This window comes from Sander lucioperca, chromosome 14 (genome assembly GCF_008315115.2).
Source record: "Sander lucioperca isolate FBNREF2018 chromosome 14, SLUC_FBN_1.2, whole genome shotgun sequence".
NCBI lineage: Eukaryota > Metazoa > Chordata > Actinopteri > Perciformes > Percidae > Sander > Sander lucioperca.
Genome location: NC_050186.1, coordinates 16,031,345 through 16,045,567, shown reverse-complemented (window position 1 = coordinate 16,045,567; position 14,223 = coordinate 16,031,345). Strand labels below are relative to the sequence as shown.

The window sequence follows — 14,223 nt, the reverse complement described above, 5'->3', positions numbered from 1 at the left end:
TCAGGGTCCCCCAGGGTGGAGGCCATCTCTCAGTAGTAGCCCCCCTCAGAAGCTGGTTTCCAGGTTTTAGTTCTTGTATGATTCATAACAGCAATCCTAAGTCATCTCTAAAAGCACTTATTTGATCACTTTTTTTGGTATTTTGGTACACCAATATAAATTCCCATAGGACTCCCGAATGTAGGACACTGTCCCCCCAACAGGCTTGTTAACTATTTTCTCAGGCAGAAAACAGAATATAATTGGAATAATGTCAACTGAAATAACACATTAAATTAATGGATAGGTAAAATAAGCCTTCATTTATTGTGTCCTTGATTTTTCTCTTTACAATAAATGGACACAATAACGTGGAATCCAGTGAAGCTTATAATTCACTTTTTTTTATCGTAGTGTGTGGTTTATTTGAACTATTTGATACGGGAGAAACTTTCATGGAAGAAAGGAGAAGAGTTTTGTATACAAGCCTCATCTCCATGAGGGTTTTGCCTGTCTGTGTGTATCCATGTCCTTGGTTTTGGAAGGGTTTGGGAGGATCTGTACACTTAATTACCTTGGGTTCATTGCTGGCTCCATATGAGCGTGGTTGGACCATCTAATGGTTGTGAGATGAGTTCTCTGTGGTACGGCTGCCTGGAGTCAGAGGTGGTCAAATGGTCTGGAGGTTTGCCACAGCTGCAGTCACACCGGGTAGAAAAAGACCTTATGAAATTGTCCAAAGATTACAAAGAGTGGCTGGAGCAACAGACGTTCCTTTGTCCTGCGGTGAAGGCATTCCTTACACTCATACGCTGTGGTATTCACTGTGAATACATACTACCGTTTGTTTCCAAAAGTCATTTTCCATACTTGGTGGGTGTGTGTGTGTGTGTGGGTGTGTGTGTGTGTGTGTGTGTGTGCGCGCAATTTATTGTGGGATCTAACGGAGGATGATGACACTGAAAGAGCGCCATCTGAACTGTCTGGTAAAAATGTCAAACTGCAAGCCGACCGTGTGGCTCGGAGCCACTGTTGAAACCAAATTACAACTCAAGGTGGAGAGGTCAGCGCAGGAATTTCATTGTTGGTTAGTCTTGTTTTTTTATGGTTGTGGGGGTTTCTTCAAAGGTGACAACTAGTTCACTGACGCCTTATTTCTCAGAGGAACTCCCAAGCACATTTCCAAAATTATACAAAGAGAGGACCTAAACATCCAGTCAGCTTTGAATGGAAATGTGGAGATCGCCAGGTTACTGACCCCAGCATTTCTGAAATCGATCAAAACCAGAATAATAATGGCATGTGAGCGTTACAAAGTCTTTGTCTCCTTTTGTTTCCTTAACTTCTATATATTGCATTCAGATCGTTCAGAGAAATACTTTAAATTGCACATGAACACACATGCAGAAGTGCTGAGGTTGCCACTCAATTTTCCCCCACTTATATTCTCCATTATTACGCCCAATAAATGGGATCCATCACAATTTTGCTGCTGCCTGGAGAGAAAAGGGAAAGTGAGAGGGCACAGAGCAAGAGAGATCTTCCGCTAGATTGTGAGGTGTTTTATGGTTTCTGACCCACGGTTGCACTCCTTCGTCTCTAATTATCGGCAGTTAATTAAAGAGCAGAGATGAGTGGCTTTTAGCAACCAGGCTTGCTGTGGGGAAAGTGCAAAGTTTCTGCTTACACGCCCCCGAGCTCAGTGTAAACATATAGCACACACATCAATGCTGGCTTAACCCCCTGCTGTTACAGCTCTGAGAAAGTTACGACTGCTGACATTGGTACGTGCTGTGAATCAATCCAAGAGCACATTCAAACCAACTTATAGCTCATTTTCTTGTCTCTTGAACCAAATTTGTTATCCTTTTATTGTTTGTTGACAGTATTGAGGACTTATTGCCAGATGGTCACAGTATTGTTATTGGGAGTAGATTGTACAGTGCATTACAGTGAGTTGTCAGTTGGGACCATAACGTGCAGAACATTATAGAAAACTGAAGCCACAGTCCAAGTATTATCTCAGTTCGGCTCGGGATGTGGCCTGCTGACAGCTTATCTATTCCAGATGGAAGAACCAGCTTTCCTCTTTTTTCACATTTTTCATTTATCTTGGTTTTCAGAGACCTTCATTGTTACACTCGCAAAAAGTTTTTTGGGAATGTCATAGCGGATTTTGTTTGTCTCTAACAATAGAGCATTTCCTATTGATGGCCTGTCTGTCTGTGACATGCGTCCAGGCAGTCCGAGATGGCCAAGTGTCTTTTGTACACTGGTTTTTTGTGTCTCCCTTTCCCACAGTTCTCATACTCATTCGACATATTTTGGCTCTGAAAATATTCACCAAAGTTAAAGATCTTCCAGCAAAGACGAAGCTGCAACAGGCCAGCAGCTGAGTGCTGTTCAGTGTTGAAAGATGTTTACTCATTCCAGGCTTGGTTTGACTTTGCAGTCACAAAGACTGAATAACAACCTTCCCCATTCTGCACACCTGTACTGTATCCATGCTGTTACTTCGTTAGAAGAAAAGAGGTCCACAGGGCCCTTAGGGTCTCGTGGCTAACACTGCTTAAAGGACATGAATAGCATGGAATTATACTTATCATAATCAATCATTGAGTTTGGTCATCTGTAGTGACAGCTCCATTCAGGAAGTTGAACTAATGCCGCTTTTAAACTGCATGGTATGGCACAGCTCTACTCAGCTCGCCCTTTTTCTATTTTCCTTTTTCTGGTACTTTTTTTTGGTACCACCACGGTCGAGGTTCCAAGTGAGCTGAGCCGATACTAAAAAAAAGTTGCAGCCCGAAAAACTACACCGTACACTACATCATATAGTTGATAAAGTGCTAGTCTCGCTTTGCCAGACCTATCTCCACAGCGCTGTGTCAGCAAGTCTGGCTACACCGCTTATCTATTGTGGGATAGGGGAAAGGACGAACTGGCTTGTTTGCATTTCTTAAAACCAATCACAACCGTCCGTTCCTCTGTTTGGTATGAAAGGATTCAGCGAGTGTTGCCTTAAAGATGATCACGGCAGTTTCACGTGGGGTCGCTATGGAAATCAGCTGAGAATCCCGCCTACTCCGAGGGGGTTCTAACCGCGGTACAAAACGAAAGAGAGAAAAGCACCTGGTACCAAAAGTGAGTCGAGCCGAGTCGACCCATGCAGTGGAAATGAAGCATTTGTGGTATAAAATGCAGAAACACATCAAAATAGCTCAGGCACGCTGTGAAACTAAATTGTAAATTCAGTGCAAGAAAAAAAACAAGTTGTATACATTACAGACCGTACCTCTGTTCTACCATTAAACACACACACACACAGGGCATGAGGTGACGGCCTTGATGCGTTTCGCAGACAGACACCAGCCCCCCACCAGCCCTTAATGACGGGGCAGACTGGGCTGATCTCCAGAGGTGTGCTTTCCCCATCAGGCGGTCGGCTCTCACACCAGGCCAGACAGAAGCATACCAGTAATGGAACAGACTGAAACCAGCAGGTAAAACACACTGCGGTGACCAACCAAAAAGATATTCCAACCTTAAAACAAGGAGCAGCATTTATGCCCCAACTTTTATTGAGTTGCTGAAAAAGCCGTACAACTAAACAGTAGCATTCAGGTTTTACTTCAGCTAACATATGTGTTAGGATAAGTTAAGATAAGATAGACTTTATTGATCTCACACTAAGGGAAATTCTCGTGTTGATTCATAGTTTATAGATGGTAACTGAAGCTGGCGCAATTTCAACCTTTGAGTCTAAAATACATAAATGCTCAATAATGTCACACAATGTTTTTCTTTTTTAAAAATTGTTGGTTGTGAAAATGAATGATTGTAAGATCCAAGATCCTTCCACTTTGGCCTTGAGAAAGGTCTTCAATCTTTCAAGATACTTTTTAGAGAATGTGCAGAAACAAAAAATAAGACAACTCTTCAGCCATGTTTGCAGCTCTGTGAACTAAGGCACAGCAATGCTTTGAGCTAAATGCTAACATCAGCATGCTCACAATGACAATGCTAACATGCTGACATTCAGCAGGTATATGTTGACCATGTTAAGGGGTCACAGAAGTTAGAATTGTTTGAGATATCCCCATTTAGTCTATAGTTTAAGAATGCATGATCTAATTCATGTCCAGTAGTTCACGTAGGACAACTGCCTTCATCCTCCCTTGTTATATTGTTTTCTTTTTTGTTTGGACATTGATATTGTATTGAGTGATGACTGTCAGTACCGTCAAGCTCCATACACACTCTGTGCTGTACTGTAGGTGTAAAGCAACGTCTCAGATGGAGTTCAGTGAACTCCTCTCACTCGCTATCAGCAGGTTGTTCAGACTCTACGGTACAACACACCTTTTGACCTCCATGTTCATGTTACCTAGATATAGATAGATACTTTATTGACCCCCAAGGGGAAATTCAAGGTCCCAGTAGCTTAAAGACATCACACACAACATACACATACATCATACACAGGATGATAAAATAACAAATCCACATGAATAATATGGACAATAAAAGAAAAAAATACTAAATAAAAAATCCACATGAATGTACTAAGGGATGTATGAGCATGAGACGCTTACAGTGACAGGGCAGGGACTCTAACACTCTATGAGAGTGTGTGTCATGGTGGTAGGCCTCTGCCTCAATATACTGCCCTCCGAACACACTGATGAAATAAAACAGCTGTAAAAAAGAACAGTTCTCTGTCTAGACACTGAAACTGTCATTAGTCAGTGACATTAGGAGATAACAACAATCACATGTTGTGTTGAATTACTGAGAAAGGTCAGAATAAATGTATTTGTTACGGGCAACCCACAATCCCAGAACTAAAGAGCAAAAGATCATTAGTTTGTTTTATACCTGCCTCAGTTACAAACAGCAAATGATTTTGCACATGTCTCTACGGGTCCAATAAAACTAAAAAGAAAAGGTTTGAACGATCCATCAGCGACTGAATGATACTCATAAGTCTGCAGAGATTGTTCTCTGACTTATTTGGGCCTAGAGACAGATGGAAGATTAGTCTGTGTCAGGTTTAATCAATCCTCAAAGTGAAGTTGTAATCAGTGTCCTCTTTTAGAGAAGGTGTTTGTTGCTGTAGAATGACCTGTTCATCTTCACCCCGAGCAGAGGAAGTGGATACAAACCGCTCAAAGTGTAAAACGAAGTAGGGTTGGATGTAGTATGTGATGCTGGGGCAAGTACTTTTACTCATGTACCGTACTTAAGTAACATTTTTAGGTATTTGTACTTGAGTATTTCTATTTTCTGCTACTTTATACTGCTCTTTTACAATTTCAGAGGGAAATATAGTACATTTTACTCCACTTCATTTATTTCTTATCTTTATTTCTTTATCTTTATATCAACACAAACCCCACCTCCCAGCTCCCATCCCTACACAACTTGTCCACTGCCTGCAGGAACTCAAATCATGGATGACCACAAACCTACTCAAACTCAACAGTAATAAGACAGAACTCATGGTGGTGGCCCCTGCATCACTGCTCAGGAAAATTGGAGATCTGGCCCTGGTTGTGGATGGCTGCTCCATTTCCCCATTTCCTGAGGTGTGCAACCTGGACGTCATCCTGGACTCCACTCTCTCCTTCCAGTCCCACATCAAAAACATCACTAAGTCCGCCTTCTATCACCTCAGAAACATCTCAAGACTCCGGCCTTCACTCACACATTCAGTAACTGAGACGACTCATCCATGCCTTCATTTCCTCCCGTCTGGACTACTGCAATGTTGTCCTGTCTGGACTGCCCATCAAGGCCCTTAGCAGACTCCAGTATGTCCAGAACTCTGCTGCCAGGGTTCTAACCCACACAAAGCCCTGGCAGCATATCACTCCCATCCTCCAACAGCTCCACTGGTTGCCAGTCAAGTCACGCATCACCTACAAGATCCTCCTGCTCACTTACAAATCTCTCCATGGACTCTCACCACAATACCTCACAGATCTCCTCCACCCCTACACTCAGTCACGTTTCCTGCGGTCCTCTGACAAGGACCTGCTGGATACCCCCCTGCACCAGGTTGTGGACTTTTGGGGACAGGGCTTTCTCTGCTAGTGCTCCCACACTCTGGAACAGTCTACCACTCAACGTCCGCTCTGCCCCATCACTGCCCATGTTCAAAAAGCACCTCAAAACATTTCTTTTCACTAAGTCTTTTGACCCCTAACCTCCCCCTCCCCCCCTATTTGTTAAGCGACCTTGGGTACCATGAACATAAGTAAGTACAAGTTATTATTATTTTTAACTTTCTTTAGAGTAATACAAATTGTAACCAACACATTTACCAGCTGCAACATTAAAGTATACATGAATGCATCAATAATCATAATTCAATGATATAAAATACATTATTATGAAATTGGCTCTTCTGCAAAATGAGTAGTTTTGGTACTTCAAGTACTTTTTGATGCTAATACTTTCACTTAAGCTGCATTTTGAATGCAGGACTTTTACTTATAACAGAGTAATTCTGCTCTGTGGTGCCATCTATTTTTTCGTAATTGTATTTTATATGCCTGCTTGTTACAGTAATGTCTTGTTTTTACTGATCTCTGCTTGTCTGTTTCATCTCTTTTGTGTCTATTTTCACACCCCAATGCCTTAAAAGATGAGGTGAGATGAGATGTTCACAAATGTCTTCATAAAGTTTAAATATTCATTTTACCCTTGTTAACAGGCCAGGGACTACAGGTGAAAGTTTGCCATTTGAGGCCAACTCCTGCAAATAACGTAAACTGATGAGTAGACTGTCTTTGCCAAATGAACCAATTAAGAAAACAAAGTGGAAATAACTCTAAATCATGTTGGAAAGGGAAACTCGCTCGCCCCACAGGATTCACTGAAGCAATTCATTTTCTTCAGCCATTTAGAGCTACGGCACAGTGCAGTTTGTTGGGTCCCAGGGAGCAAAGGCCAATTAGGCTGTTTGAAAGTGTGTTGGAGGAGGTGAGTGCTACATCTGCTACACAGCATGCGCCTGCATATTTCTGTGGGGCAACTGGGACTGATCAAAGCTGCAGCTCAGTGGGCCAGAATCAATTGGCAATCCCGATCTATCTATGAGCCAGATCAATACACGTGACTGCAGCTGCTGTCTGTGATAAAGCGGTTAGTAGGAATAATGACAATGTGCATAAGAAAGACACCTCAAGAGAGACTTTTATTGAGTCTGAGAAATGAATTCCATTGCCAACAGGACTGAAATAAAGGAGAATCCAAACACAGAGGTTATTTTTTTTGCATAATTCAACACCCCTGGTAGTTTTGTCATGTTCGTTCCTGAGAAATCGCTGCACTGTCACTGAAAAATAGTGCAATATAAAAGAAAATGAAAGAAGAAAAAGCACTATTCCATACTTTGAAGTTACCAAAGAACATTTGGTGGAACATGACTACCATCTGATGGCCAACAGGGGAAACTGCATCCAAATCATCCTGATTCAATCATACAGTATATCCAGGTTCAATGTCAGAAGTGATGCCTTCAAACTAAAATAAATAAAAACTGTATTTCAGGACTCACAGTTGTAGTTTTGAGTTTTTTTTTGTTTGTCATTAACGTATGTAATTGATTGATACAGTGAGGGTTCTCCGTACAGTGCATCTCCATACAGTAGACTGTTAATTTTATGTATGCGTTTCCTGAACAAAATTCAAGCCAGTGTGCTGCTAATGACTGCTAACAGGTAACAAGTAGGTAAGCTGCAAACAGCTGTGAATTCAAAATCAGTGAAGTTCTATTGATAAAGGTATGTGCATGACTTATTTTGACTTTATTACTGCAAATATCAGGGTTAGCCCTACCATCATATGAATGGAAGATGTACTGTATGTATTTACATAACCTGCAACAATGCAGTAAGCCTATGTTCTTACCAAGTGTGTATGGTTACTGAAATAATTTGCCATTCAATTAGTCATTCAACAGAAAATGAATGAATAGGTACAAGAAGTTTGCTGCTTTTCTGTGTTTAACTTTAACTTGACTTTTGGACTGTTGGCAGACAAAACAAGCCATTTAAAGACGTCACCATGGGCTCTCAGAACTTGCATTTATATGTTAGACTTAACAGCAATACATGAATTAAAAATAACTCACAGATAAACGGATAATGAAAATGATTTTTAATTGCGACACATTATGCAGGAGAGACAGAAAGAGTAGGGACACGTGGGCTGTTTGTGTTAAGAGTCATCTATGTTTGATTAAAATCACATATCTTGATTTGTCTACAAACATCTAGTGTGTTTTCATACACACAGAATGAATAATTGTGCATAATTATGCTCACAGTTGCTGTTGGCGATGATTGACACCGTGGGGCCGTGGCTCTTGGTTGTGTCTAAATTCCCAAGAGAAGGAAAACAAAGACACGACACCACATCGTTAACTTTCCAGGCATATTTAATTGGCACGGTAAACACAATACGAAGTATTCAGTGCTCCAAAACACAAGCATGGGCTACCAAATGGAACAAAACGAAAAAGTGCAAAAACACACCATTTGGTAGACCTTACAAAGGAAAAGAAGTCTTACTTTGCAAAGCAGATAAAGTAATTTGTAAGACTCTCAATAGTTAAAATAGATGTTTTCCTTTTTAAACTTTATTTATATATTCATATATATATTCTCTAATTCCAACGTGCCATTTCCACTGTACAGGCAGGTTATTCCAGGGGCATCGCCTAAAAGGTTTGTGGTGGTTTCGTTGCAGAGCACCGGCAGGCAGACGGCTGCTATAAAGCTACTGCTGCCCTCAAAGCGGTGATCTGTGCCTCATCAGATCTATCATTGGAAAAAAAAATGAAACAAAAGTGGCTTGTTTGATATCTTGACATATTGAGCGATGGGTGGTGAAAAGCAAAGTGGTACTTTTAAGCTTGATTCAGCAGAGATTTGATCATTTCATCAAGAGTCCAAATGGTCAAAGTGTTCATCACTCCTCCATTTAAGAAGTGCTCCTAACATGCTGGATAAGATGGATATTTTTTTAAGAATGGATTCATTCAAAACAATTTAATTGTTACTCATATTTGCAGTTTAGGGATTTTAGTCCCATTCAGGCAGAATAAGCTACAACATAGACTTCCGGCTTTCAAAACAAAAAAGAAAGGTGAATCTCAACTCAACATCATCAAATATAAAACAAACAAAAAAATGTTAAAATCATGTACATTATGTGCCATTGATGAGCAAGGGGGGGAGGGGGGAATCAGTGGACATGATTTCTCTCGTATGATTATAAAAACATTTTCCCACCCAACTTTTGAGATAATCACATCTTAATCCTTTCATAATACCACAGCTAACGTCAGTATCATCCTTTCTCTCAGAAACTTAAAAACAGGTGATTCTGGTTCTCATTTCAGTCACAAACTCACAGGAAAATATGGATCGCAGTATATTTTCATATACAGTAGACAGTTTAGGTGGAACCATCCTAAAAACATCAGGTATAAATCATGTTTTTTTTGTTTTTTTTTGGTTAAAGTGTTGCTTGGACCGAGTGAAGACATTTCCACAAGGTTGATTGACTGGAAACTAACAAGAACTTGCGTTAGACACTGATCAAAAACTTACAATACTAACATGTTTTACCCACATACTGTACTGTGTAGCCTACTTACAGTAAAAACAAATGCACAAGACATCCATGACCTACCTATGCAAAACAGCATTCAGAAAACAACATTTGGGGTCCCTATCATCCTTCACTGACAGTTTTGAGATTAAAATAGGGAACACTGAGAGGAGAATATCACTCACTTGCTGTTAAAAAAAACAGGAAAACATGCTTTCTGAACCAAAAGAAAAGAGCTATAAAAAAAACAAAAACAAAAAACAGGAACCACAGGCACCGAACCCAAACAGTAGCATTCAGGTTAATTCAAACAGTACGACCAGGCAATGAGGGTTAACTGAACAGAAAGGCTGGAGGCGAGGGTGGCGTAAGCTGACCAAACACCCCCACCACCTACTCCAGCTTGCCAGCAGAGGGGCGAGGAGGAAGACAGGGCAAGCATGCAGCACACCACATTGCTGAGGCCCCCTGCCTTAGGCTGTTGCAAAAAAAAAAGGGGTGGGGGGGGGGGCACAAAGCAGCCAAGGGATAGCCTGAGCCGCTTCAGAAGGAAAGGGCCGTGGATGCGAGGGAGGGTGTGGTCAGAGAAAGGAACAGACACCAGTGACAAGACAAGAACTGTAGGATGAGAAAGATGGCGAATGACCCAGCATCCATCTCCCCAGCTGGTCCTTGATGTGCGGGGGTGATCGTGGTGTGGAGAAAATGGGACATTACAACAAACAAGACCTTTTTTTATATATATTCAGCTCAAACAAACCACACAACATAAACCAGAAGCACGTAACATACAGATAAGATGATCAGCGCCTTCACTTCTTCTTCTGAGATCTGTAAATATGGAGCTGATTTTAGTGGGAGGTGTGACCATGATAAAGCCCCAGATGTAGGTAGATAAGCTTCAGGGTGATTCTCTTCTGAGTCAAGGAGTGAGTGAGGAGGGCATGGCTCACACACACACACATACACACCGCTGGATGAAGGTGTTTGACAGCTGGTCTTTTTGTCCGTATAAGGCTCCTGCTGGTCTCCGTCCTGTCTCTGACCAAACCCTCCGCCGCTGGTGTGTGTGTGCAATGGGGGCTAAGGTAAGGAAAAAGAGACGTGGCGGTGTGGGTGGGGGTGGTGGCCAGGAGGGGAGGGTGGGGGGAAGCGTTCAGAGTGAGGAAGCCGACAGCCACGTTCATGACCGCGCGTGGTGCAAGCGGAGTTAGTTACATTAAGAAGCAAAGCTTTGCTGAAAACAACAAAAAAGTAAATGGTATACTGTGGTTGTGACTGCTGTATGAGTGTTAAGAATGGAAAAGGTTATGAGCGCTAAAAATTTAGATGGATTTCTCTTAGCGTTGCTTCACATCGCAGAGTTCTGCCGAGGAAGCGCAACGCTGCTGATACGTTTTTGTAATGTTTTTTTTTTTTTGGGAAATTGAGATGCGTTCTAATCGGCCGTCTTTCTCTTTTTTTAGATTCAGGTCATCTCTCACTTTCTCTCTCTGACTCTGTGAGCGCGTGAGGAACATGGTGGTTTCTCCGAGGCTGCTTGCCCTGCCATTCCTCAGCCAGCCTCACACTTTTAGGAATCTGCAATTCAAAAAAAAAAAAGAAAAGAAATACGAACAAACAAAAAAAAATGACAAAAAGAAAAGTTAGATAGCTTTAAAGGAAAATCGACAGCAACCCAAATATTCAGATATGGAGAGATGAAAGAAAGAAGTCCTTGCATATATGAAACCACTTTAAACTGACAGACGATACCGCGGTGTCAGGCATGAATGATATCTGCACATACTGTATGTGTGAAAGACCTCCATTAACCCAAATATGCATCTGTTTAACTAAGAACCTTTCAGCTTAGTCCACACTACATTGTATCTGGCTTGAATGCATGTTAGAATGCAGCCACTTCGCTTTGTCACAACATGCTGAAATTAGGTCATGATGAAGACAAAAATCCCACAAATGCTGCAGCATGCAACACATTTCAGATGCTCTTCAATAAAAATTACAGGAGACATGAAATGTCTCTGATGTGTAATGACATCCTGCACATAAGAACCCCATGCGGTGCCAGTAACAAGCCATCAAAGCTGATTAAAACGTGTGAAAGGGAATTTAATAAAGGCTTGTGTAACGTGTTACAAAAGAGATGATTTCTGAGTCAATGCCAAGTTTTGGAAAAGTAGCACAGAATGTTTTATGATTGTAGCAGTGAGGTGAAATGACACAGAGGCCATACACACCATGCTTTTACTGTACAGTAAATGCACCGGTCAAGGAGGTGCTGCTCTGAGACCCATGCAAGAAACCACAAAGCATTAAAGTCATGACCGGCTCCATTTCTCAGCCCAGTCTCACCATATAGCTCAGTACTGCTAATTCTCAGTCCTTTATTCCTTTACCACTGGCCTGGGAAAAAAGGACCAGAACAGCCAAACACTATCAAATAAAAAAGGTGGATTAAAAAAAGAAGAGAAAGCACATTCTAAGGGGGCTATTAGTTACTAATGTGTCCAATAAATTTATAAAATTACCCCTAACTTTGACAACTTTGTCATGTTGTAACAGCTCTATGATTACTTTACAGCATGCAACATTTGAGGTGTGGGCGCAATTTTTATTATTCTTTTTTTTCGGTTTAGCCTACAAAAATATCTTTTAATATGTATTCATACTTTACAGCAGATTGAAATTACATCTGCATGATTGCACATTGAGCATGCTTACCTTTCAGGGTACAACAAGTGAACAAAACACAACAGCTTTCACTTGATGTTCATTGCCACTTCAGATGGTGCATACATTCACTCAGCTGTGATTTATTACCATACTGACTGAAATATTGGACCGAGGTTGTGGATCAGACTTCTGATTAAAAGCATGTTAATTTGAATGGAATACTGTCATCTGAAATCTTAACAAAAAACATATATATATATACTGTCTGTATACATATATTTTAAAAAAAATCAAGTACTGTGTGTTTGAAATGTACATGTGATCATTGTTAGTGGGTGATTCCTCCCATCATGCTCAGCTTTGACTGGGTGGGGTCATGTTTTATTTTGTATGATCACTAGGTGGCACTGCAGTGAATGGGAGGTGAGGAACTAAAAGCTTCTTCTTCACACACGTCTTACACAACATCCTTGGCTCAGCTCACATTCAGTGTCATTACCTAAACATTACCAACAGTGTACAGTGACACACTCACACTATCAGCAACAAATGTCCCAACTGTCATGAGGCACAATGGACAAATCTGATGTGTGTGTGTTTGTTTGTTTGTGTGTGTGTGTGTGTGTGTGTGTGTGTGTGTGTGGGGGGGGGGGGTAATTCTCTTATCTGAGCTACCAGTAACAATCTGTAGCCTCCATAACTTGCCCCACTCATACAGCAGTGAATGGAAAATAATTGACTCACAGTAACAACAACACACTTGCTGAGTTAAATGTATGTCATAGCACCTTTGGCATTTGTTTCCAAAAAGACCTCAACGTAGGATGAGGGGACGTATCCCTCTTCGTCCTCGTTCCTGCGCACTCGTGTCCAGCCGTCTCCTTTGTCCTCTTCTATCACGTACAACAGCTCGCCCTCTGCCACGGCGATAGTGCCCTCATTATGACCTGCGGGAGGAGGGAAACATAACCGCAAAGGCGAGATAAGAGCATGATGAATAAAGTGAATAAGAAAAGCCCACTCTGTACACTTGGAGGAACTACCTTAAAAATAACTTCATGTAGATTAAAGCTTCATGTGTAAATCAGATTTCCTGAAAACAAAGAGGAAGCAAGACCAGCTGGTGTGTGGTGGGGAAATTGCAAATACAATACTGTAACTTACTTATTATGCTGCTCCTAAAACGGCATTAGCCTAAAGAGTGAGTAGGCTAACCTGTACTCAAACCACAGTAGCTTGGACATCAAAGTCGCAGAACATCAACCTGTAAAATTGGCCTGTAGTCTACGTCTTATGAAAGGAAGTTGCAACTCACAACTCACAATCAGTCTTACTAATGATGGTCTTCCTTTAATCCGTCCAATTATAAGAACATATTATTCATGGCTACAGTAAGAGAAAGATTCTCAGTTTCAATGTGTTTGTGGATGTAATACATTTTGAATTATACAACTGCAGATCTCCATGGTTCTAATCCCACCGAATATTAAATCAATACATTGGACCAGGGGTTCCCACTCTGGGGGTCATGACCCCCCCAAAGGGCTCCCAATATAAATCTTAGGTGTCACCAGATAATTAGGTATAAAGAAAATAAATATGTTACAGAAAATAGTTTAGTTTTTCTCTTTTCCCTAATGCTGCTTTTTTTCTTGTGAAATACTGGCTATGTTTACCTCTTCAGCCTAAAAACCTTAAACCTACATTGTGTAATTTTTTGAGAACCCTTTGTTCTTTCACAAATATGTGCTCATTCATGTGTAATTACTTCCACCAACTAATCAAAGTATTCTCGTAAGCGTAGAATCTGCCATTCAGAATCATTCAGAATACATAGGAGCGAGTCGCTCGAATGACGGCCGCCATGTTGCGCCTCCATCTTTAAAATACATTAGCCAAAGAGGGACATACCTCCGCCTTTCGCGCTTTTACAATCAGGGGCAC

At 41.2% G+C, this 14,223-nt stretch overlaps 1 protein-coding gene across 26 annotated transcripts in view; it reads right to left on the bottom strand.

Moving 5' to 3' along the window:
* Positions 1-7,154: 7,154 nt before the first annotated feature.
* The window catches only part of LOC116062779 (formin-binding protein 1), a 66,190-nt gene continuing 59,121 nt past the window's right edge, over positions 7,155-14,223 (bottom strand). For 19 of the 26 annotated variants that reach the window (XM_035991188.1, XM_035991186.1, XM_035991175.1 and 16 more), the window contains 2 exons: positions 13,068-13,226; positions 8,131-8,363 (listed from right to left, as the gene is read on the bottom strand). In XM_035991188.1, coding sequence (XP_035847081.1) covers positions 8,272-8,363; positions 13,068-13,226 — 251 coding nt within the window. In that variant the 3' untranslated portion in view covers positions 8,131-8,271. The other 7 variants (XM_035991180.1, XM_035991199.1, XM_035991193.1 and 4 more) reach the window with 5 other exon arrangements.